This window comes from Colletotrichum destructivum, chromosome 8 (genome assembly GCF_034447905.1).
Source record: "Colletotrichum destructivum chromosome 8, complete sequence".
NCBI classification, from domain to species: domain Eukaryota; kingdom Fungi; phylum Ascomycota; class Sordariomycetes; order Glomerellales; family Glomerellaceae; genus Colletotrichum; species Colletotrichum destructivum.
Window position 1 is genome coordinate 3582096 of NC_085903.1, and position 25038 is coordinate 3607133.

The 25038-nt window shown below is 51.8% G+C and overlaps 7 protein-coding genes across 7 annotated transcripts; 6 read left to right on the top strand and 1 right to left on the bottom strand.

The window, feature by feature from the left end:
* Positions 1–343: 343 nt before the first annotated feature.
* Positions 344–5100, top strand: CDEST_12937 (Putative AMP-dependent synthetase/ligase domain, Condensation domain, AMP-binding, ANL; the record flags this gene model as incomplete). The annotated part of the gene is made up of 6 exons (XM_062929093.1): positions 344–909; positions 982–1649; positions 1711–2498; positions 2569–3109; positions 3181–3508; positions 3566–5100. The coding sequence occupies exons 1-6, from the start codon at positions 417–419 to the stop codon at positions 5098–5100; spliced, it is 4353 nt and encodes a 1450-aa protein (XP_062785144.1). The 5' UTR covers positions 344–416.
* A 994-nt stretch (positions 5101–6094) lies between these two features.
* On the top strand, positions 6095–8378 carry CDEST_12938 (Putative ribosome-binding ATPase YchF/Obg-like ATPase 1, GTP binding domain-containing protein). The gene is made up of 9 exons (XM_062929094.1): positions 6095–6366; positions 6429–6589; positions 6648–6709; positions 6766–6801; positions 6855–6961; positions 7029–7392; positions 7453–7658; positions 7715–7751; positions 7817–8378. The coding sequence occupies exons 1-9, from the start codon at positions 6154–6156 to the stop codon at positions 7834–7836; spliced, it is 1206 nt and encodes a 401-aa protein (XP_062785145.1). The 5' UTR covers positions 6095–6153; the 3' UTR covers positions 7837–8378.
* A 1035-nt stretch (positions 8379–9413) lies between these two features.
* On the top strand, positions 9414–11079 carry CDEST_12939 (uncharacterized protein; the record flags this gene model as incomplete). Its single annotated transcript, XM_062929095.1, has 4 exons — positions 9414–9566; positions 9622–9831; positions 9934–9953; positions 10005–11079. 4 exons carry the CDS (start codon positions 9414–9416, stop codon positions 11077–11079), a joined length of 1458 nt encoding a protein of 485 aa, XP_062785146.1.
* Positions 11080–12056: 977 nt separating this feature from the next.
* CDEST_12940 (uncharacterized protein) lies at positions 12057–12965 on the top strand. The gene has a single exon (XM_062929096.1). It carries the CDS (start codon positions 12132–12134, stop codon positions 12870–12872), a length of 741 nt encoding a protein of 246 aa, XP_062785147.1. The 5' UTR covers positions 12057–12131; the 3' UTR covers positions 12873–12965.
* A 1007-nt stretch (positions 12966–13972) lies between these two features.
* CDEST_12941 (uncharacterized protein) lies at positions 13973–14743 on the top strand (the record flags this gene model as incomplete). Its single annotated transcript, XM_062929097.1, has 1 exon — positions 13973–14743. One exon carries the CDS (start codon positions 13973–13975, stop codon positions 14741–14743), a length of 771 nt encoding a protein of 256 aa, XP_062785148.1.
* A 174-nt stretch (positions 14744–14917) lies between these two features.
* On the bottom strand, positions 14918–15849 carry CDEST_12942 (Putative cytochrome P450; the record flags this gene model as incomplete). The annotated part of the gene is made up of 4 exons (XM_062929098.1): positions 14918–15286; positions 15346–15390; positions 15448–15648; positions 15721–15849. The coding sequence occupies 4 exons, from the start codon at positions 15847–15849 to the stop codon at positions 14918–14920; spliced, it is 744 nt and encodes a 247-aa protein (XP_062785149.1).
* A 2522-nt stretch (positions 15850–18371) lies between these two features.
* On the top strand, positions 18372–19888 carry CDEST_12943 (Putative cytochrome P450; the record flags this gene model as incomplete). The annotated part of the gene is made up of 3 exons (XM_062929099.1): positions 18372–18452; positions 18522–19649; positions 19712–19888. 3 exons carry the CDS (start codon positions 18372–18374, stop codon positions 19886–19888), a joined length of 1386 nt encoding a protein of 461 aa, XP_062785150.1.
* Positions 19889–25038: the final 5150 nt, after the last annotated feature.

Below are 25038 nucleotides of genomic sequence, written 5' to 3' on the forward strand. Positions count from 1 at the left end.
TCGGAATCCCTGTCTAACAGATTGCTTGGCAAAGCTTGATTTGATCCCCTGTTGTTCATTGCCGTTTCCGAACCCATTGGATACTTTCAGCCCATGGGATTATCTAATCACCTCGATGTCTTCTCCAGGTTGAATCGCGAGTCAGTATGTAGCCATGGGTGACTTCTCTATTCGGCTATTTGCAAAAGCATGTGCTCTTGCTTTCGGTTCAAACCTGACTCAAAAGCATTTCCAGACAATCTGGCTTAGTGCTTTGATTTTTCAGGCGGGGGCCCGATGGAAACCATGCGTTGTAACATTTGAAATAGCTGGGTGTAGCTACGCAATGCTCTGGCCAGATGCCCTTCTCGCGAGATCACACTGAGCTTGCGTTCTTGTCTAGTTTTAGTCGAAACATCAGCGCTTCACAATCATTAATGCTTTCTCCTCTCACCGGTCAGCTTTCTGTCGCAAATGCTGATACGATGGCCCCAGAGCTTACCAGGACATTTCTTCCGGACGCAAATGTTATAGACTCCTTTTGCAGCAAGCAGAACCTTGACAAAGAGGCGTTTTTTCTTGCCGCATGGTCTTATACGCTAAGCGTGTATAGTGCGGCTTCAACTATCACGACGCACGTTGTAAAAAGCAGTCAAGGCAATGTTCGCGCAGTATTGTTTCCGGTATCAGCAACAATCGAGAGTCACATGACGGTCTTGGAGTTGTTTTCCGCTTTCCAGACCACTGATAACCACTTCAACACCGACTCGGATCAGCTTCTCAGCCAGTCCGCGCATGGCACCGATTTTCATAACGGAGGCACGGCAATAAGGATTGCGCAGGATGAAGTAGGTGGTCATGGATGTGAGGTTGGGGGGGCTATCCAAGCCATTCTCGTCGTGGATGATCTAGGCTACGTCACTCTCAATTGTATGTATAAGCGTTGCTTGCCTCTCTTCAATATCTGACGAGGTTCTACTGCCCACTTCTAACACATAACAGACATCCCGAATTCGGTCCCTGCACTCTCAGCAGAAGCATTCCTGGAAACCTTCTTGAAAATTGCAAAAGAGTTAGCAACCAGTCCTCACGACGCACTCCTGAGTGAACTCGACATCCTTGGGCCAGTCAACCGTACTACTTTGGATACTTGGAGTCCCTCCAAGCTTTCAGTTTTGGAACGCTGTATCCACGAATATATCGATGAACACGCACAGAACCACCCTCAAAAGCAGGCTGTGGCTTCCTCCGAAGGCCCCAACTTAACATACGCTCAACTATCGGCCCTCTCAAACAATCTGGCCGTGCATTTACTCGGACTGGGCATCAAGAAGGGTCAAGTTGTGCCAATTCTGTTCGAAAAATCATCCCTTGCAGTCCTGGCCATTGTTGCGATCATGAAGGCAGGGAACGCCTACGTCGGTTTCAGTGCCGAGACACCACTCAGCTTTCTGCAAGAATGCTCGCGCATTGCAGATGTACCGCTAATTATCGCAAGCCCACAACAAAAGCAGCTAGCCGAAAAAATCGGTCGACCGGTGCTGGTATTGGATCAAGGCCTGATCGAAACTTTGGAGAGCCCAGCGAACATCGTGGATTTCTCATCTCCTGCTAGTCCATCCGACTTGGCTTACCTGGTGTTCACTTCGGGATCTACTGGCGTTCCCAAGGTATGTTTGTGATAGTGTCCGAGATCTTGTAAAAGTAGTGCTGACGTTTTGACCCCACAAGGCTGTCATGACGGAACATAGGGCCTACGTGACAGATGCACTGGCGCAACAACAATCCGCCCTTTTGGACGCAACCTCCCGCGTATTTCACTTCGCCTCATACAACTTCGACGCCACCAACTTTGACATACTAAGCACTCTCATCGCAGGCGGCACCATCTGCGTCCCCAGTGAGTTCGACCGCATCAACCGACTAGCAGGCTCAATCAACGACCTCAGAGCCAACTTCCTAGGCGTCACTGCCACACTTGCGCAAACTCTTGACCCAGACGATGTCCCGCTCCTTAAAGTCGTCATCCTGTGTGGCGAGGCCAACAGCACCGAGCTTGTCCACAAGTGGACGAGGCCTGGGGCGGGACCACGGGATGTAATCAACGGCTACGGGCCCTCCGAGGCGTCGTGCGCGTTCTCGTATAACGTGTACACACGTCAGTCGCCGCGGGCGAACAATGTTGGGCGTGCGTTGGAAGGAGCATGCTGGGGATGGGTTGTCAACCCTGATAACCATAGTCAATTGCTGCCTGTGGGTGCAAAAGGCGAACTGCTTATCCAGGGACCGACTTTGAGCAGGGGGTATTTGAATGAACCAGAGAAGACCGCCAAGGTCTTCATTGAGAGCCCATCCTGGTTGCCGGCGAAGACGGCGCCTCAATTGAGGAGACTTTACAAGACAGGCGATCTCGTGCGACAGCTTCCGGATCAGTCTTATGAAGTATATGGTCGCATTGATACACAGGTCAAGCTGAATGGGCAACGAATCGAGCTTGGCGAAATTGAGCACAAGATCAGGTTAGTCGCCATTTTTGATATGGTTCGATGATGAAACTCAAGCTAACCTAGGCTTCCGCCTCATTCTCAGTCAAGTTCTCGGGGACAACTTCATAATCGCAGTAGAGGCCTTGAGTCTGCCCTTGCACAAGCAAGGGGATTCCAAGGTTTTAGTTGCTTTCTATGCCCCAATCATAGGCAGCCATCAGAAAGACATCTCAATGCCACATCTCATTGATAGAGGTGAATCTGCGGCCATCGACATCCGGGACGCCAAGACAAAGCTTGCAGGTCTCTTGAAAGCAATTGCAATTCCCAAGGCATTTGTTCCCCTCTGTTTCATGCCCGTCACCATACAAGGAAAACTAGACCGAAGGTTTCTGCAAGCTCTCAGCAAACATCTCGACAGGGCAACTATGGCTGGGTTTTCTGGTGCTGTACCATCTGAGGGTGGCGATCCCATTAGAACTGAATCCGAGAGAGCCGTTCAGACTCTATTTTCACAGTCTTTGCACTTGGGCAGTGAGTCAATCTTCCGAGACTCAGACTTTTTCGCCTTGGGCGGAGACTCCATCAAGGCAATCAAGATGGTGTCGTTGGCCAGAAAGCTGGGCTTCAACTTTGTGGTTCCGGTCAGTGATTATCGGATGCTATGCATTTTGATAAAACTGCAGTTGCTGATCAAGTGCCATTATATATACAGGACATACTCCAAACCCCAAAACTGTCGCACCTTGCAGAGTTGATTGAAAAATCCAAGGCGACACGTCAAGCGGTTTGCGAGTATCGATCATTCGATGCCATCATTAATCAAACAGCTGGCAAAGAAATCCGAGCAAAAGCAACACAGTGTGCGTCTGGATTTGATGACGTCGAGGACGTCGTACATGCCACTGATCTCCAAGCTTCTTGTGTTGCATTTTCGACCTATAAGGAAGAACGTCGTGGGATCAATTGGCTGCTTTGCGACTTCAAGACACCCCATGATGAAGAGACGGTCCGCCAAATGTGCGGGCACTTGACAGAGAGACGTAAGTTGATTTGAATAATTCCCTTTAACTGTACACAAATGTACTGACTTAATCCAGATGCTACACTGCGGACGTCCTTCATGGCACATCGACGGACTTTGTACCAAATTGCGTCCAAATCCTTCCAGCCCTCAATCAGAACCCACCTACACCTCAGAAGCATTACTGAGACTACGGATTCCCTCATGGAGGATGATCTGCAGTGCAGAGTTGTCGATATGACTCAGCCACAGACGGCATTCGAGCTCCTGTCTCACAGCAATGCCACTCGTATCGAGCGTCTCATCATCCGCATTTCTGCAGCCCAATATGACGGCCACTCTGTCGCCATCCTGGGCCGTGAGATGAACTTCTTTATCGACAATTTCAAACATGACAACATCAAACTGCGTGAGCTCAAAGGCAGCTACGCAGCCTACCTTCACCACGCGCGAACCATGGAACTCGAGCAAGGGGTCAAGTACTGGCGGTCCCTTCTTGCAGGCGCCGAAATGCCGGAGATAACGAAGCGCAAATCCAGTTCCGGTAACACTCCTACCAACTTGGATTTCGTCGACGGTGTTCTAGTCAGTATGATTGAAACTCGGCTGCTGGACTTGGCCACAACAAACAGCAACGCGGCCAGTACGGGATCCCTAGCCGGCAGCACCAGAGCTACCATCGTCAAGACAGCCTGGGCGCTTACATTGGCCGAGTTAACAGGCAGAGACGACGTCGTCTTCGCTTCGACGGGCTGGGGGCGCAACAACGCCATTGAGTTTGCACAGGACGTTATGGGCTCTTGCACCTCCCACATCCCCACGCGCGCGCGGCTCAGAACCTGCGATGGCAGCAGCAACCGGCGATTGACGTACGGCGAGCTTGTCGAACAGCTACAGGCGCAGCACATTGCGTCCATGAGGTTCGAGAACATTGGGGCTACCGCTATTGTGGAGAAATGCACGCCATGGAGACGCTGGACGCGCTTTTCGTCCCTGCTGATTTTCCAGGGGTTGGACATCGAGACGCCGCAACGAGGTGGCCGCGATGGTGAAAATCACCCAGAGTACGCTGAGCCTGCGGTCAAAATCACCGAGATCATGGACCCCGGTGACCGCGCGGATGTCATACTGCATGTGGAGCCTTTCGGCGACCAAACACGGGTGATGATGGCATTTGCAAAGAGGAATTTGCCTGAAAATGTCGCAGGCGTGATGTTGCAGACTTTCAAGCGGCATCTAGAGCTGACCACAAAATGCATCAATCATCCTATTGACATTGGGGATCGCAGCTCCCGTCCACTACTTCCAGTCGTCGGCAAGGAAGCGGACATAGAGGAAAGGGAAGAAGAGAATGTAGGTGGTAGATTGGTGGAGTTGGCAGAGGCTATTGTGAAGGAGGCCTGGATCGATGTTCTGGACATCAGTGGCTCTGAGGTTGACAGGCTCAGGATCGAAAAGAAGTCGTTCTACGAAGTTTGGGGCAGTCCTGTGGCTGCAGCCGCCCTTGCTTACGAGTATAGAAGGAAAGGTCTTTCAGTCTCAACTGAAAACGTGTTGCGGCGTCAGACTGTCCAGGAGCAGGTTAGAATGATATCGTTAGTAGTGTTATAACAGGTATGTGGGGGTTCTCTCCAAGTTTGTAGCCATGATGTTTTATCAATCACGTTAGCAAAGGCTTTGCAAATCAATTCAAGGAGCAGGCGGGTGGTCCTTCATACCAACGCTGCGCAAGAGCTGCCTAGAAGACTGATGAATAAGGAATGGCGGGGAGGGTGTGTGACCGGTTGCTCCCCTACTGAATCCGTGCCGACCTACTCCACTACTGCCTGAAGATGCCTTCGTTTACGGGGAAGTCGGACAGGAATTGGGTTAGTGTAATCCAAAATTTGCCATTTAAACTGATTCCGTGGTTGAACTCTGCGGTTAAATTGTTGTGTCCAGATGTTGTGTCCGCTTCTGTTTCTGGCTTATTGTTACCCAGATGCATGTGACCAATCATATTACACGGAATGCTGAGTCCGCAAGTTGGGATAGGGCCCCACTGAGCTCACTGTAAGCTCCAGGGGCTATCGCCAGAACACGACCGGCGAAAAACAGAATCAGCATCCTCAATACTGAGACAAACACACACACACACACACACACACACATGCCGGATGTGTTCTTGGCTAACGCAATTATGAGCGGTGTTTGTAATGCTTTCATGTGAGTGAGTTCTACGCAACCCACAAGGCCTTGTCGGCTATCGGCCGAGTGGCGACTACCGCCGTCAACGTGAAGGCGACAAAGGAAGCGAATGTTATGACGGCCAAGATGAGCATGACTGAGAAACTGCCATATAGACTGTTATTGCTTCCAAATGAAGCTTAAACGTCCTCAAGATTAAACCACTTCACCTAAGAATAGCTGCCGGCCTGTTTGTCAGATCAAGGATCTTAAAGCAGCATGTGGGGCGGCTGCTTTTAGACACCAATTCCAAACACGCCTCTTGAGAGGCATGACCCCGCCCCCGAGGACATACCATGTCCCTTAAGTGGGCCTACAAGTGAATTATCAGGCCATTTTCCTGAAAATTCTCCCAGAGGATTCCTTCTTCTTTCAACCTTCCAACGTCAAGATTTCTGGCAAAATTCTCATTCGTGCTTTAGCCAAAGACATTCAAAAATGCCGCCCAAAAAGGTCGAAGTTGTCGAGGACAATGTCGTTGCTTTCGGAAGGGTTCGCAAGAACCTGAAGATGGGATGCGTTGGTCTGCCCAACGTGGGAAAGTCGAGTCTGTTCAATCTCTTGACCGAACAGAGCGCCGCTGCAGAGAACTACCCCTTTTGTACGATTGAGCCCAACGAGGCGAGATGTGCTGTTCCCGACGCTCGATATGTGAGTCGAGACTGCCTACAGAGAGGTCCGCAATGGATGACTGAAGTAGGCAATACTTGTAGGACTTTCTCTGCGACCTTTGGAAGCCGCCGTCCATGTACCCGGCGTATCTGCAGGTCACCGACATTGCCGGCCTGATCAAAGGTGCTTCCCAAGGAGCGGGACTTGGAAATGCCTTCCTGTCTCATATCCAGGCCGTTGACGGCATGTTCCACATTGTCAGGTACAGCATCCATGAGCTAAACTGCCGCGCCTCCACGCTGACTTGAACTCTATGACAGAGCGTTCGATAACGACGAAGTTTTGCACGTCGATGACTCGGTTGATCCCGTCCGGGACCTGGGTCAGTTAGCCACGTCTGTCACTTGACCTGACAAAACTAATGGGTCCATCTTCTAGATACTATCCAAAGCGAGCTTTGCAAGAAAGATCTCGGTTTGTATTGCCCCTTGAATCCGCTTGACACCAGCTCACCTCCCCCGTTTTAGATATTCTGCAGAAGACGATCGTCGCCGAGGAAGCGATTGTCAGAAAGGCAGGCGGCAAATTCAAGATGCTGCCCCTCTTCACAGAGACAACGACAAAGATCCAAGCGGTGAGTCCGGGATTTTCCAGTCTTACAGTTCTGACTGTTTTCAACATGCTTACAATCGTGAGAATAGATGCTGGAGAAGGATCAGCCAGTCAGAGACGGAAGCTGGACGCCGGCCGAGATTGCGCTCATCAACGAGAAGATACAGCTGATCACCACCAAGCCGACCATCTACCTCGTCAACTTGACGATGAAGGACTACCTCAGACAGAAGAGCAAGTATCTGCCGGCCATAGCCAAGTGGGTCACCGAGCACGGAGGCGTTCCCCGAGACATTATCCCCTTCTCGATCGAGTTTGAAGAGAAGCTTCACAGCATGAAGGACGATCTAGCCGCACAGGCCGAGTTTCTCAAGGAGATCAAGGTCAAGTCCAAACTGGATAAGATCGTTACCGAAGGATTTACAAAGCTTGGCCTTCAATACTACTTCACCGGTCAGCTCACACTTTGCCGTCCCCCCCCCCTGAGTGAAATGCCTGCTGACTTGGACGTAGCTGGCGAGAAGGAGATCAGATGCTGGACGATCCCAAGGGGTTGCCTTGCACCGCAAGCCGCTGGCGCTATCCACAGCGATTTCGAGAGGGGATTCATCAAAGCCGAAGTGGTCGCCTACCAAGACTTCCACGACCTCTGTGATGGCGGCAAGTCCATGGGCCCAATCAAGGCTGCTGGGAAGTATCGACAGGAAGGAAAGTCTTATGTAAGTTCTCAGACTCCTCCCCATGCTGCAGCGCTGACTTTTGTTTTCTGTCCTAGGTTGTCCAAGACGGAGATATCATCCACTTCCAATTCAGTGCGTTGAAATTCGAACCCGCTGCTGTGCTTTTGTCACAAGAGAGTGCTAACCATCTGTCTCAGACGTTTCAAACAAGAAGTAAAATTTACTCATCAAGGCCGATGGCCATGGAGGCTTGGATACGAAGCAACTTCGACAACGACCTCATTCAGCTTGATTTACTCACTACGAACTCTAGCGCTTCATCTAAGTATATCGATACAGATGTCCACTCGGTCTCTATGTATCAAAGCCACATTACTCAGCCTGTCTTAGTTACCCTCGCTAGTCATACGATTGATGCGTGGGAAGCGCGCTCGCACGCCGTTTCAAGCATGCCAACCTGATGATGTTGCTCCCAACTCAGGGCATCAACCGACGTGACTATTTCATTGGAGCGATTGCGTTCTCAATGGTTGTCTTTTTCAAAGTCACACGCCAATGAGAGTGCTCATCACATAGTAATTGTTTCGAAGCGCAACCTCCTCAAGGAGCTTCGCAGGTGTTTCTCCAAGTGAAAAAGAAATTGAGTAAAATAACCAGTAGCAGGACAATACACAACTCAGCGAGACCCAAGGGCGGTGCCTGAGCTTACCGCACCTCAGTGGCATAGTGGCAATTGTGGCGCAAGAAGTGAAGTCGCGTGGGAGTGAGGCTTGTGTGGAGGGCGGTGGGGGTGGTAGTCAGCCACAGAAAGTGGGGTGCAGTTGTGTCAGCAATTTAATGCCCATGTCAGCCATTCAACTTCGTCTTCCAAGGTACATACGTTCCAATAACACTACCGCTAGCATTTGCCAGCAGCATAGTCAGCTGTAGATAACCAGTCATTCTCTCTTGAACGCCCTGTCAGGCCAGGAATGTTATCTTACGCCTTCGAGAGTGTAAGTCAATACCTGTCAGGTTGCCTGTATCGATAAGAGACTTTGTTTATCTGGATTCAGTTTCATCCAAACACCGAAGGTGTCAAGCTTTTATGGGCATCCACTGACGCCCACTTACCGCGTCGTAATCGTATTGTCAAAGGACCCCGAAATCCCGGGCCACGATGGGTCTCGGGCACTGCGCCGGGCGGAATTGAATTTACTCCCGCTGTCATAGTGGTGTAGGATAGATAGGAATTGGGGGTTTTTACGTCTATGCTTACTGTAAAATATAAGCTGAAGTCTGCGTCCTGACCGAAAGTCATTTGGCAACAGGCTAGATAGTAGGTCATACGGAATTCGGACTCATAAGGGCCGTTGTTTAGCAGGATAATAGGTAACTGCTACGGGATTCACAAAGAAAAAGCGCCGACGCATAGTGATGTGTTATTGTACACATGAGAGAAAAACTATCTTGATTGACAAGTCATTACACGTTTGTGGCTTGTAAACTCTGATAAACGACGCCAAGACTTCTGAGCCGAGGCACTGATGAGAAAAGTTGGCCATGGCGCTCGTCTCGAAGAAGGCGAGTTCAACAAGCCGAGGAGAAAACATACATTTTGAGTACTACATATGTCAATCACGCAGTTCATTGGGAAAGAGTGTTCTTGCTATTCTCTGTGCTACAAGTTCAAAGGCATTGACAACTCTCTTCAGTAACGCAGATTTTACACCTTGTTATAGAGCGACTACACGGTGTGCAGCATCTCTTTCACGTTGGAAATCTGTCTATAAGCTGACAACGCAACTCTTCAAGATGCAAATCTTACGATTTGTTACCAAAACTGCACTTGCAGTCCATTTGGCCGGTGGGCTTGTGGCTGCGCAGAATATCACTTACCTCCCGTGGCCGATTTGTGCCAATGAGACGGCAACCTGTGCTCAAGCCAACGTCACGTTTGCGTACTACGTGAGCCAGACTGGTAGTGCCAATCATTGTAACCGACACTGATTCATGGAAACAGTACGGCTATCCAATTTACCAGTATGCCTTGGCCGTACAGCGCACTGAGAACCCAACCGCGAATACGCTTGTTCACCAGCGTAAAGTTGCGACTGCGGCGGACACCTGGCTGAACAAACCGAACGTCGATACTCTCTACTCCAGAGCTTTCCTGGATGTTTCGGCTTCGGACCTTGTCATAAACATTCCGGAAATCGCTGATCGTTACTGGGTGAGTTTATCGTCCTGTGTTCCACGACTTCATTCTCTCCCATGGTCACTCCAAATGACCAGTCATTATGGCTAAGACTTGGACTAACATTCTAAACTCTAGGTATGGCCATTCTACGATTTGTAAGTTGCTTTCATGACTTTCTGTGTCCGATTATCGCTCAAATTCTTTAGCTATGGCAACAATATCGCCAATCTTGGCATTTTGTCGTCGTCTCCCGCAGGCGAATACCTCGTTCGTTTTGACAGCAACAACCCGGGATTGCATCCCAGTCCAGACACCCGATACCAAGCTTACGTTAATATCCCAACCCCATATGGGATCTCTGCCACCCGGATTCTCGTCGCCCAGAACCAGACAGATGTCGAAGCGGCAAACCGCATCCAGGATGAGCTCAGTATTACTCCTGTCGACCGCAAATCCTCCCGGGTCGCGCCTCCCTTGAACCTCACAATGTTCACGGATTCTGAGCTTGTACCTGGCTCAAAGAACACCCTCGAGGAAGGCGTCCTGAAGCTTCTTGCACATCTGTCACCATACAATGAGCCCGTGGTTGCTGCCGACAGAGGGTGGGTTTCAGCAACACTGCAAGGCGCTGGGGTATCCAACGGGGCTTTTGTGCAGCCAGAAAACACTAATCTCACGGCGGCCTCGGCAGCAGCCAATAGTTCTGTTGTTCAAGAGTTGGCGATCCCAGGATACCTTACGTCACTTGGCAATAACTGGGTTTTGCCAGATGCAACCTACCTCGGCAACTTCCAGAGCGCCTATGTTACTCGGTATTTGATTGCGTCGACTGGCTACCTGGCCCTCACGCGGGAGCAGACCGTATACCCGCAATATGTTCCTTCAGCAGTTAGCCCAGTCATCCGGTCTGATCGCGCCCTTCGAATTACTTTCACATCCAGACCAGCGATGAAGACGTTTGGGTTCTGGAGTCTGACCGTATACGACTTTCAAGCATATCTCGTTCCCAACGACCTCGGCAGATACGCTGTTGGCGACAGGAGCAACTTTACAATGATGGATGGATCCTCGTTCAGTGACGGAGGAGAAGGACCCTTCCAGGTTTTGATCCAGCCTAGCAACATGCCGCCGCCGGCAAACTGGACGAACAATTGGTTGCCTTCACCGGCTGACGGAAAAGGTCTCCAGTTAAACTTGAGGTTCTACGGCGGAAAAGACGTCATGTCGAATGGAGCCTACCTGTACCCTCTGGTTGAAGCTATTGACCCCATTACTTTGTAGTGTTGTCTAAGCTATTTGGCCTCAACGATGCGCACGTGTCATCATAGTCGTCTCACCCACCAACATCTGGTGTTATCCTGTGTTTCTGTTGGCCCCATATCTGTAGATGGTTTAGATAGTCTGGCAACTAGGATAGGAAGATGTTCGGTCTTCACTAGACAAGGAATCCAAGATCTCGAACAAGCAAATCATTGATAGCCACAACAAGATAGAGGCAGATGACGGAGCAATCACAAAGGAAACCGGCGAGATCCTGGTGGAAATGCTCCGGCTGATGTGTTTTGGAAAAGAGAAATGAACATGCAAGAGTTTCCGCGACGCAGTGCTGATAACGCCAACGACAGCCGTATAGCTTCTTCGCAATTTAATAGAGGCAGCCCCTAGAATGGAATTTTCTGCTACTACGTGCGCAGGCGATAGGCGGTCAGACCTTGTGTGTCACGTAAACAAGGTAGATACAACATAGTCAAAGGATACAAGTGTCTGGGTTCTTTTAGGAAGCAGTGCGTCATTAATTCTGCAGCCATCAAGAGGAGACTACAGACCTTCAAACAGTAGGTCTCATGTGTTAACCCTAGTATTTAATGCCCTTGAATATGGCACCGCATCATAGATAGGGACGTAATGAAGTCGCGCAGGGGCAAATTGTTGCAAGTTGTCCATTTGTGCATTAGGTCAAACAAGAGGTGTAGCTTTTTCTACAGTGCCGTTTACAATAGATTTAAGATAAATGTATGATAAACTTATTGCAACTACTATTATTAGTCTTATAATAGCAGCTACTGCATTTCCAAGCCACGTTTCCACTGTTCCAAATAGCCCTGTACTCTGTGCTTGACATTGACATTAGGTGTGACGGTAGCTACCCAGAATAGGTTAGCTGATTCGTACGAAACAGGAAGCGGTTTTGATGCCCCCCCCCTCCCCGTCTCGTCTATTTATCTATTTATCTATTCGCAGACCACCCCTTAGTCCAACTCTTCTTCCCAATCTCACTGCAATCTCACTTCAATCAAAACAGATTCCCCCTCCCATACACACAGTCCTCTACAATGGACACATCCGGCTTGTCTTTCGCTAATAGCATGGCGGGAATATCGGGAGACTCGAATGACTCATTTTCAATTCCATCACCAGCCAGCAGGCGACTCTTTTGGACGCTCAACGGCCCTCTTGAGAGCGCAATCCAGGTCGCGCCCAGCCAGTATTACGAGGCAGGCGACGTGTTGGAACCCTACTTTCGCGCTGGCGACGCCGATGTCGCGCCGAGCTGGCACCCCGTGTCGCAAGAGTCTCTCATGGTGCCCCAGGTTCCAACCGTCACCGCCACGATTTACTGCCTTGACGACTGGGAACAGCTTTGGGTTGAGCTTAACCGCTACTGTCTCGACACGAAAAATGACCCCCGGCGGCCGCGGTCCAAAGACGTAAAGCTCGAGGTGACGGCTGGCAACGGCACGTTTCTCACAGTCCACGAGTACGTCTCCGCCGTGCACCCGTGGCTCATGGGCATGCGCCAGAGGCTCCTGTACGCCCTGGGCAAGACCGATGGCAAAGGGGTGCCGTGGCCGCCCGAGGCGAAGCTGGCCGTTACGCACTTGGGCGATGGGCCATTGCATATTCAGACGGAGGACAAGTGGGCTTACTCGCGCAGGAAGCCTGACCTCAAGCCAAGGCGTCAGTTGACCATGGCCGAGAGTATGGAGGCCTCGCGGAAAGTTCAAGAGAGGATGCTGGCGAGATCCGCAGCACGAATACGCGAGTTGGAAAGGCTTCGCCAAGAGAACAATTGAAATGGGCTATGATTTATCTGATGTACAGTAGAGTATGGTTCCTAGGTAGGTACTGCTTGCTTTCTCCCCTCCCTCCTGTGGGTTTGGCGGATCAGCGCAACTTTGGATCTCGGGATAAATCCGGACCCGGTGGGCCACTGGCCCCAACTCACAAACTAAGTCTTGAGCGGAAAAAGCACCCTTTTTTCACGGACTTGACCAGCAGTCGCTCACTGTCTGCTGTAACACACTGATGCATACCTTTTGAATTCTAAACTTCAAGTGAGCGAGCCATGTATGGGAATAACATCTACGTCTGCCCACCCTTCGAGTCGAGCTGACTTGCGTCGCCTGGTCTAACGGCTGTGCCTCTATTGTCGTACGATCTGCGTGGGAGGGACGCACCCCTTTTGAGTGCTTCCCCCTTGTCGACAGGCATGCATGCGTCGTGACCACGACCGAGTTTTCCCCTTTTGTCTTGTTGGTCGATTGGTATCTTTTCGGGTACCCCTGCTCCAAGAGAGACTCGCGGGCGTTCTTTAATGCACCAGTTCCTGTTGGTAATGTTGGTAATGTGTAGCCGAGAGCCAGCCTCGGCCCTCCGTGGACCCCCGTAACCGAAGCAGCGGGTAACACAGACTAGCAATTAATTACATCCCCGCGTCTGCATCTCACCGGCCCTACTTACTGTAGACAGCTGTTAGACCACAAATCAGGCGATTGTTGTAGGTAATACTGAAAGTGTTCTGATCGTTAAAACCACCCGAAGACGACTATCGTTGTGGAATTGGGTGTGGCCCGTGTGCATCGAGAATCATTAGTCTCGTGTTAAGCTTATTTTGCAGAGTCTCTCACCCCCCTGTTGCCGCCGCAACGCTAAAAGTTGTAGTTTGGTTGGTCGTCAAGCTTTTGAAAATATGGACAAATCCACCTTTCTGATTCTGGTTAGAAAGACAGCCCATATGCTGCTGCCTGTTGGACGAACGGTGGTGAACATTTGAGTCATTCGGAATGTACTTCGGAACGGGACGGAATACCTATTGAGGTGTTGTCATTGCATTTTCTGCCAAAATCCTTCCCGCCTCCCCCCTGCATGAGATGAGATGATAAGAGTACTTACTATGAGCGTCCCAAGCCGCAGTACGAAGGCCGCGGCGTGGACGACTTGCTCCACGTCAAGGACTTTTGCGCGAGGGGCGACGGCGCGCGATGGACGATACAGCCGCTTTCCAATCCAACGGGCCGTAGACTCGAGCCAGGAAAAGATACTGTTCGTGGTTCCCAACCTACAGCCAGGACTGCATCGGCGGGCAGCGGTGCCGATGCGCGAGGGCTGCGGCTGGGACGTACCTCAGATCTCGAAAAACGGCACCATGATTTTGCCCGGGTTTGTGCCCCCCTTGGGCCAAATCATCAACATTTTAGGACGCATGTGCGAGCAGCCGCAGCAGACCAAGACGAGCACCACGATCAGGGCGCAGAAGTCGCGGCCTTCCCAGCCCACGGCGAGGCTATCAGCGAGGCCGGACGCCAACCAAAACGAGATCAAATGCTTCGGTAGCGGGCACAAGATAGACAACACGCGGCTGCGGCTGGGCATCGACTCGTTCTGCAGCAACATTGGCTTCGACGCCAAAGGCGTCGGCGCCCGCGGCCTCAATGACAGGGCCGCCACAGGGGAGCTTACGGGCGGCTACAAGAGAGAGGACACCAAGACCCTCGAAAACAAGACAAGATCAGCTTCAGCTTCGAGGTGTTGGATGGCTGTGCGTGGACGTTTGACCTCGACGAATGCGCGCGGTACTTCAAGACGGCCGTCGACAGCTGCAACTGCGACGGAGAGAATGGGAAGCAGGACGGCTATGGGGGAAACAATTATCTCAAGTGGATGACCGATCCAGAACACAAATGGTAGTTGGGGGAGGTTATAGACGAGACTTGTAATATTTGTAAAATAATAAATATAGAAAATGTGAGGGTAGAATCTAATACTCTGTAAATATATTCAGAGCAATGCAGCTACAACTACGAACTTGGCAAGATTATTCCCAAGACTAGCAAGCATTTCATGCTAGCAACGTCTTTCCTAAACCAGGCCGCAGGATCGTCTTCACCCAAAGTCCTACATGTTCCCAGATGCCGTACAAGTAGGCGTCCCTTTCCCAGTCGATCTGGTCCTTGTTCGTGAGCTTCATGTCAAAGCTCCACACCATCTGCGCAATAACGATCCTTAGACGTCGCATTGCGGAATTCGTACAGGGATAGCCGCGGGGTCCCAGAGAGAAGGGTGCAAAGGAACCGCGAGCGTCCCTGTCGGAGCGCGTATCGTAGGGCTGGTGGTCGTTTGGTAGGAAGCGCCCCGGGCAAATGGACCGGGCGTCCTCGAACCACCGTTCCGATCGGGTCATTGCAATGTGGCATGTTTGGACAGTCGTCTGGCGTCTTTGTCAGTGGAACTTTGGATCTTGTCGGCCTGCGCGAGGCGGTTCTTGACGGTTTGCCTCTGGACCCTGATGCCCGTAGGGAACGTCAGGGCGACCTTGGGTGGCACGCAGAATCAGATTAAGGGCTTGAGCCAAGGGGACCACTTGGCAACCTGCTGGGTCGTTGCCCACAGCCCGACCCTGACGAACATACTGAAAAAGAGTTCATCCTTTTCAACGTACATTGTTAGAAAACCCAGCTCGGTTTCGTTGAGAGGATGCAGAGCGCCCGACGACTTATTGTCCTTGACTTGATTGCACTTGAGGTTGTACGCCACGTCACTGGCGAGATCCCACGTATGCCAGTCAATCCACTATTCACTGGTCATTAACATAATCTAGTAAAGTCATGATTGCAGGAAGGGGGGGGACTCAGAGTGACGTACTTGTCTCATCTCAACGCTGGGCTTATCATTCATCTCCAGCCCAATCTGACGAACGAGAGAGTCGACATGCTCGTGTACCACAAGTTCCTGGCCGCGTATGGCTTGAACGTTCAGGGCTGGCGCCAGCATCTTGGTCGTTTGAGGGTGCGCGTCGGGGTCCCTCTCCGCGGTGATTCTCGGGTACTTGAGGCCAAAGTCTTGGAAGCGTGTTTTGGTGAAGACTTCGCGATTTTGCTTGGCACTGCCGTAAATAATTTATAGAAACACGCCATTATTAGACTTGGTTTTGTTTTTTTTGGTAACAATCTCTGGACATCTTGGTAGGATCGAGTTACTCTTGATAGCCTCGGGGCTGATGAATGCGAGCTCATTCGGTGCAACTCGAACAACATCTCCTTTACCAACAAGTGTCAGTATATCGAATGCATGACTTCCTTTCCCGAGGCGAATAAGATGGAAGCTTCTAACCATATTTTTGAAAAGCTAGTTCCAATTTGTGCGGGTATCTTCCAGTGAACCTTTGATAGGAAAAGTTGACCACACGAGAAAAGAATTTCGCTCGTCGCAGCTTCAAATCAAAAGTCACCAAGGCAGTGCGTACCGAAGATTTGACACGGCTGCCAAATGCGGTCCGGGGAACTTTGCCAGTGGGTGAAAGTAGAGTCTGTATGTAATTGTGCTCAATGCATAGATGGCCAGCTGAACAGATATCCAGAGTCAGCAATCTCAGCTAATTGGATCAATGTAAAACGTTGTCTTTGGTACGAGGGAGACATCTGGACACGTACCGATGTCAGGAGACCTATGACCACCAGGGCGCGGTTGCGAAGTGTATAGTAAATCAACCATAAGCTTAGGGTTATATTTGGCTATCCTTTCGACATTTTCAAACATATCTCATATCTGAACTCACATGACATAGGCTTGAAAGGCAGGCAATGAACTGACGGCCATTGATCGTATGTGTAACACTCATTAAGCCAGCTGCCTTGTTGCAGCCAGCCGAATTCTGACTGCCGGACGATGGAAGTGCCGATGAACAGATTGAAGCTGAAGGCGCCACTGAACGGACGGCAGTCATCGCAGGCGCCGACGTACATGAATTTGACAGAAAAAAACCTGTTAACCTTGCACAGTAGGCAAGCAGAGAAGAGAGAGCCCAATTCAAGAAGCAAGGAGACTAGTCTAATCATGTTGACACAACCAACAAGAGAGTCGCTGCACGACAAGCAGAACTAAAGACAATCCACTGTTTTATGCATAGATGTTGCCGCCTCATCCGTGTAGCTTTCTATCATCATCCACCTTACTCTAGTTTGTTTGGTTGATCGTTTATCCACCGTTGCCACAGCTTGCCACTCAAAATCAGGTACGTCCAGGATCGGCCACCCCTACGTCCCTAGACATGCCATTGAGAAGAAAAGGCCTAAGCAGATCCCGCGCTGTGAATGTACAACGCATAAGTAAAACAATGTTCCTAATACCCCAAATTAAAACATCCCCCGAGTCACTAGATTTTGTTTTCCCGAGAAATTGCACGCACGTTGCCGCTGCTCAAGATCGCAAGTTTTATAAACAACTGCCAGTCTTTAACGATGATCGCCATCACCCCCAACAAAGGTGCCAGCAGCAGAAAACTGAAACTATCGAGTCTTGTCATGCCAAAAAGAGTCCATCATGATCGGCTGGAACCTTTCACACACTCGAAAGCATTCTGTTAGTACTCAGTGCCTCTATTCTGACTAAATGAGATGCAGATTTATGACCTGCGATGGTCGCCGCACGCCACGTAAGTGGTTAACGACGCCCCTACTTGCCGTCTCCGCAGTTACTTGCCGAACATGTAAGTGCAAATGCAGGAATACAGGCGACGTGAAGACAGATTGCTCTTGTGCCCTGTGCGAGCCAGACTTTGCAACCTGCAGACAAGGATGTTGTTGCTAATGCTATGTGTCATGACACTGTTCTTTATGTAGCGGCCGAACACTTTATTCACAGTGACCTGGGACATGCTCTGCATTACAGACGCGCTCAGATCTGTCTACTATATTACCGGCTCTGCGTTAGTGTTATTCCTGGACACAGATGAGCTGGACCCGGAGTCAGGGGGGCTGAGGGTTGTCGCAGAAATGTAGCAATAGCTGAGCGTGTGATAGACGGGCCTGCTTACTCGAGTCAGACTCGGACTCGGACTCGCTATCGTCATTACAAAGGCTCAGCATGCCTTACTACCGCTTGGGACACAATCCGCCTCTTGACGTTGTCGCATCATGTATCAAAAGCTTCCAGAGTTTAGTTTCATAGGAAACGTTGGTGTGTGTAGAGAATCTCATTCTCAGTGCCTAAAGCATCAGTCCAGACTGCTGATGAAACTCATGCCTAATGACCCGCATATTGTGTCACTTTAAAGTCCCCTGTCTACACGACTTAAATAGTCTGAATGTTTTATTTATTTTTAAACCTGGTGTTTCCTTTCTCCTTGTCTCTCTTCTTTATCTTTAAAAGAGAGGCTAAAAGACGAGGCGTGACCATGTAAACTGCTGTGGGTAAGAGATACAACCACTAAGGCGTATAAAGTATTTATTATCGGAGGTTTTTTGCGCAGTGACCTGCATTGTGAGAAACTATAAGCACGGTAACACTGAGCTCGAATGGCATCTGAGGTCATGTTTTCGGGGCTGCCTACCTCGCCGTTAATCACTTCAAAGGCAATCTTTACATGTCTGATGCTTGTAGGTTCTTATCTCCTTATTGATGTGCCCAAGCCTTCCTAGTTGGGTTTGCTAATTCCAGACTGATAGCTATTCACGCACCGGCTATGGATTATCACGTACCGCATCTACTTTCACCCTCTGCGACACTATCCTGGACCAAAAGTCGCGGCAGCTACCAAACTCTACCGGCTGTACTTTACGACTCGAGGCGAAGGTGCTAGTCTCCCTAAACGACTTCATGACCGCTACGGCGCCATTGTCCGCATCGGTCCCGATGAGCTCAGCTTCATCGATTCAAAGGCGTGGAAGGACATTCATGGGTTCCACGTGGGAGACAGAGACTCCTTCACAAAGGACCTGGTTATGTATGGTCCAGACATCAGACCCAATGTTCGGGGTCTCATTCGCGCAGATGACGCGGGGCACAGCCGGCAACGACGAATCTTTACCCACGCCTTTTCCGACCGGGCTCTTCGTGGTCAGCAGTCGCTCATCAAAGGCTATGTTGACACCTTGATGACCAAACTGCACGCGATTGCCAAACGCCAAAGAAAGGACAGCAGAAACGCCGATAGCATCCTCGATGTTACTCGTCTGTACACCTTCACGAGCTTTGACATCATGGCAGATCTCACCTTCGGGGAATCTTTGGGAATGCTCAGCGGAGAGAGTTATGTGCCCTGGGTCTCCCTGATTGAGGAATCCTTGAGATACTCAGGATACACCTTGATATTGCGTGCTTATCCTCTGCTGGGATATCTGCTCGCACCCCTGATCCCAAAGTCAATCAAGGCTATGCGTGAAGAGCATATCGACTTTGCCATCAAGCGAGTTGATAAACGTCTTCAAAACGGCTCGGACAGAGGTGACATTTGGAGCCTGGTCGAGCGAAATGCGGAGCAGGACAACATTTCAAGAGAAGAAATGTACTCGAGCTCGTACGAGTTCTTGATAGCTGGATCGGAAACAACGGCGAGTCTGTTGTGCGGGCTGACATATTTCCTATGCAAGAACGAGGACAAGATGAACAGAGTATTGGGCGAGATACGAGCACTTGGGATAGATGACTTGACCATGTCGAAGTTACAAGGCCTGAAGTTCTTGCAGGCTTGCATCGAAGAAACCATGAGACTTTACCCCCCCGTCGCCGGAGCACTGGGACGTGTGAAGCAAAGGGAAGGGACAAATGTTTGTGGGAAATGGGTTCCAGAAGGGGTGAGTTACCAAGGCACTGCTGATCCTGCGTGAAGTTCATTTAAAGCTGACAAACAAGGAAGACGTCGGTGGGCATTCCCCATATGGCGGCGTACCATTCCGCAACAAACTTTTCAGATCCGATGGAGTTCGTCCCGGAGCGTTGGCTGCCTGATGCTCCCGATAGATTCAGAAACGACAACAAGGAGGTATTTCAGCCTTTTCTCTACGGGCCTAGGAACTGTCTAGGCAAAAAGTAGGTTATCGCTATCCTGTCCGTCGATCGATCTAGCTCAGCTTTCCATGTTAACACACACTGTAGCCTTGCTTACCACGAAGTTCGCTTGATCATAGTGTCAATTCTATGGCATTTTGATATAGAATTGGAAGACCCAAAGATTGACTGGCTTGACCAAAGGTGGTACGGTTTCTTTGAGAAGCAGCCTCTCCATATACGCTTAATCAGAGTCAACTTCTCTCTCGCCTAATTTTTCTTGGCATCCGCTGTTAGTGAATCAGGTGATGAACCACTAGAATCCTTAACAGCCGAAAACTCTTCACTTCTCTGCTCCGGAGCCCTTCCGCGATGGCCTCACAGCCTCCGGCGGGCATCGGACCGCTGCCGGCCTCACCGGCCGGCCCCGATCGGGGCTCTGGGCCACCTCCAGAGCCAACCTCTCCACCAAGGGCTAAACGCCGCCGCAATACCGAGACTCAGCCACTCCGGCCCAGTCTCGCGGGAAGCCAGCCTAACACCTTCAATCCAGCCCCCCCAACGGCAAAGGGGACTCCGATCTCAACTCCAGCCACTGGTAGGACCGCCACTGGCTCTGTCTTGTCCGCCCTGGACGAGGAGGCCAGGCACTATGAGGCCCGCAAGGACGTCTTCTTAACCATCGCGCAGTCTGTTGATAATGTCGTCTCCAGCTTTGAGGGCCCCAGGAAGCAGATCGCGAAAGAGGCTACGGCCTATGTGATCCAAGCCCTAAAGAAGCTCATCAACAAGGAACATGCTCCGCCACTGAGCCGGAGCTGGGCCGCCGTCACGGCCTCGGCACCAGGTACAGCTCCAGACCCCCACCGGGCTCCGACCCGCCCGCAGGCCAGACCCCAGACAAGATCCCAGGCCCCACCCCAGCCCCAACCTCAACCGAAAGAGGACCTCCGGGTCTTCGCCCGCATCCCGGAGGAGGGCCTGTCGGCTGCCCGAAAGAACGCTCCCTTTGCCCTCCGCCAGACAGTTTGCCGAACCTTCGACCTCCAACTGGCAGATATCCCTCATATCTACCACATTGCGACCGGATACTCACTGAGGCCGTCAAACAAGCAGATCCAGCAAGGCCTCCTCGCGGACAAGCAAAAACTAGCGGGCTGCTTAGGGGCTTACAAGATAGAGACCCCGATAAAGTGGTTTACCTACGTCGTCCCGCGCTGCCCAGCCAAACTGTGGAGCGTTGATGGGGACGCCCTGGACCCAGCCACCTTGATCGAAGACGAGGTCTTTGCCCAGACAAGACTGAAGCCCACCCGGGCCCGGCAATCCCGCCTTGGGCCGAACCCCATTACGAACGAAGTCTCTTGGGTCATCTCATTCCTAACAGAGGTACAGCCCTTCAGACTGTTCAACCAAAGCAGCAGGTCCCAACTCATTCAGAAGAGGAAGACGCTCATCAGACACGACCCCGGCTGCCAGGGCTACCACTCAAACAGCTACTGCAACCGACAGCCGCTCTGCAACAACTGCAGCAGACCTTCAGACTCGCACGAGACTGGGCCCTGTACAGCTAAACCGAAGTGTGCGAACTGTTGCGGCCCGTTCCAGGCTAGCCACAAGAATTGCCCAGCTAGGCCTATGACGATGAACGGCATCCCTGCCCTCCCAGACCGGAAGGAGCGGGCTCGGATCCGCAAGGTTGGACAGAAGGCCTATGACGCCCTCTATGAGGCCGGCCTAAGCGCCTCTCGGAACAGCACCCAACAGCCTGGGGATCTCCCTCCCACCGACCAGGATCAACCGCCCGGCTCCAAGCGGCCACGCAAAAGGACACCTTCCGAGAGCTCAATTGTGTGCCTCGGGGACAGGGACACCGATAGTAGCAGCATGAGTGAGGATGAGCCCGAGGATGCCGAGGGTCCTCCCCAGACTAACCAGACTAACCGCGCTATCCTACCTCTCTTGAGCAGGAGTCAGAGGGTAGCCCAGAAACCGGATTACAACGTTGCTAATGCCTACACCCACCTGGAACTCGACTCGGAGACGTAGGCCGAAGCAGGCCTCTCCACAGGTGCTACGCATAGCTCAGTGCAACGTAGGGAAGCAGTCGCCAGCACATACAGCTTTCCTGGAGCTCTGCTGGGCTGAGCTGATCGACATTATACTGGTCCAGGAACCCTGGATAGGCTATGTTGACAAAATGCAAATCAACACACACCCAGGGTTCGATTCCTACGTCCCAGTGGATTCCTGGAAGGACAGGGAGACCAGACCTAGGGTAATGACCTACATACGGAAAGGGAGGAAGTGGAAGGCCCAGCAGCAGAGGCCCGCACAGACAAGGGACATCTTATGGATCACAGTTAACAACGAAATTACTGTGGTTAACGTATACAGGCAACCAGGAGATCCCCACAGTCACACGACCACAACCCTCCTAGGATACAGGCCGCCAGAAAGAGTCCTTGTGGCAGGGGACGTGAACGCTCATCACTACTCCTGGGAGCCCGGATCGAGGAACAGGAATAGGGGGGACGACATAGCAGACTGGGCAGATGGCCACGGCCTGTCTTTCATCGGCGAGACAGGGACTGCGACCCATGCCCAAGGCCATGTACTTGACCTTACCTTCTCGAACATTCCGCTCGCACACGCAGTGGTCAGCCCACACCTTCACCCAGGGGCCGATCATCAAGCAATTGTCTCAACAATCCCGCTTCATAGGCACCGACAACAACAGACAGATCAACCACGGTCACTATCAGTCCCAGACTCGGCCCTACCCCGGTTTAGAGACCTGATCAGAGCAGGAGTCTTAGTCTTACCTACCCTCCAGAACGCACCTACCCCTGCCGAGTTGGACACCCAAGCGGAACGACTAGTCGACCTTCTCTCCACGGCTGTCCAGGCTGTAGGAAAGAATCGAGGAAAGCATGGGAAGGGGGCCCCTTGGTGGACACAAGAGTGCGCAGAAGCCCACCGAACGTACCGCGAGGCCTGCTGCCGACAAGCCCAAGAACTAGAGCAGACCCCACGTCTCGCTACCCTCGAAGAGCAGAAGGTCTTCTTGAGTACAGTCAGGAAAGCTAAGCGGGCCTACTGGGCTGCTAAGATCGAAGGAGTTACCTCGGACCAAGAACTCTACAAGATTATGGGCTGGCGAAAGGCTAGCCTAGGGCTCAAAGCCCCCCCTCTGGTAGTGGAGGGCCAGACGATCAACGACACTCAGGCTAAGGCCCAGGCACTCCGAAGAGCCCTCCTACAGAGGTTCAGTGCACAGGATGACCTGCCCGGAGACCCGTTCGACGTCCCTACGGTCTCTCGACGACGGATACCCTGGCATGATGCCATCAGTAAAGAAGAGCTGAGGGAGGCTACCCTGACAAAGACCACGACCCCTGGCATCGACGGGATCACAACACGGCTGCTTCAGGCTTGCTGGAACCTTGTATCCGAGCCTGTCAGACAACTGTTCCAGGCCTGCATACAGACGGGTTACTTCCCCCAGCCTTTCCGCAGAGCAGAGGTCGCTATGATCCAGAAAGTAGGGAAAGCAGACTTCTCAAAAGCCGGATCTTGGCGGCCAATAGCCCTGCTATCTTGTCTTGGGAAAGGTCTCGAGAGGCTGATAGCCAGAAGAATGTCCTACCTTACCATCCTAGAAGGGGTGACCAGCCCACAACAAATAGGGGCTCTACTTGGCAGGTCAGCGGTTGACCTAACCACCTGCCTCGCCCACGACATCGAAATGGCCCTTGACAAAGGGCTCACAGCTACATTGGTGACGATGGACGTCCAAGGGGCTTTTGACTCTGTCCTTCGGAACCGGCTGATTGTCCGGCTACGCCAACAAGGCTGGCCTCACAGCCTGGCCAAACTGATATTCCACTTTGCTTCAAACCGAACAGCCAGAGTCAGGCTGGAGGACGCAACAACAGAGGACTTCCCCCTGGCTTGCGGGCTGCCCCAGGGCTCCCCGCTGTCTCCTATTCTCTTCCTGCTTTACATCGCAGACATCTTAGCAGAAGACCCGAAGCTTCGGTTCGGGTACGCAGACGACATCGGCCTTCTGGCTATGGGCCCTTCCCTTGAGAGTAATGCTGCGAGCCTCGGCCAAGAGATCACACGTATCCTCGACTGGGGAACGGAGAACAAGGTCGCTTTTGACCCAAAGAAGTCCGAGGCTATCCACTTCACAAGGAAACATAATCAGCAAAGAGATCTGCCAGAGATCAAGGCGAGACACCTTAGAATCGTAGCATCAACGAAGCCCATACGTTGGCTAGGGGTCTGGTTCGACAAGAGGCTTTCTTTCCGACACCATGTTGAAACAAAGCTGGCTGCGGCGACGAAGGCGGCCCAACATCTTAGACACCTGACAAACACAAAAGGCGGGCTCCCAGCCGCTGCTGTACGCAAGGCTGTGATCTCCTGCGTCCTGCCAATCGCCCTCTACGGGGCTGAGACCTGGTATGGAGGCATGACCAAGCCAGCCCCTGGCAGAGCCATCGATAGCGGCCGCAATGTTTCTCTCCCGATAGATGAAGTCACTACAGGCCAGAAGGGTCTTGCAATCAAGCTCGAAAGGGTCATCACGACGGCAGCAAGGGCTATCCTGCCGGCCTGGAAAACAACCCCAACGCGCAGCCTCCTTAGGGATGCTGGACTACCACCAAGCAAGGTGGCTCTAGAAGGAGTCCGCCTACGCTTTGCAGCACGTCTAAAGAAGGTCGATCTACAACACCCTCTTGTCCCGAGGCTCTCCCAACGAGGGCGGCAGCAGACGAAGCTCCAACGGACTGCAGACCTTGCACCAAAATGCCCGAGACCAGCACTCATCCAACCGCAGCACCTCCCAGGCTCACAAGACCTCATAGTCCTGCAGACTAAGAAAGAAGCAGCCAAAGCTTTCCAGGCCTGGCTAAAGACCGTACCAGACAGCCACATGGTTGTCTTTTCCGATGGCTCCAAAGCGACGAACGGAGCCACAGGATATGGGTTTGTCATCTACCGCAGCAACAGGCGCGTGGCCCAGGGCTGCGGCCGACTCGGTCTAGCAGAGGTGTTCGACGCTGAGGCTGAAGGGGCGAGGATAGGACTCCGGCGGGCCCTCTTAACCTCCCAAGGCCAACCCATACACATCTGCATCGACAACACCAGTGTCATCCAAGGAATACGGGGCGAGGCCCCAGACAC

Bases quoted from the DNA above. Each gene is read 5' to 3' on its own strand.
- CDEST_12938 (XM_062929094.1), top strand. From the start codon at position 6,154: ATGCCGCCCAAAAAGGTCGAAGTTGTCGAGGACAATGTCGTTGCTTTC. The intron at 6,367-6,428 runs GTGAGTCGAGAC...CAATACTTGTAG, and splicing joins CTGTTCCCGACGCTCGATAT to GACTTTCTCTGCGACCTTTG. The intron at 6,802-6,854 runs GTTTGTATTGCC...CCCCCGTTTTAG, and splicing joins GCTTTGCAAGAAAGATCTCG to ATATTCTGCAGAAGACGATC.
- CDEST_12940 (XM_062929096.1), top strand. From the start codon at position 12,132: ATGGACACATCCGGCTTGTCTTTCGCTAATAGCATGGCGGGAATATCG.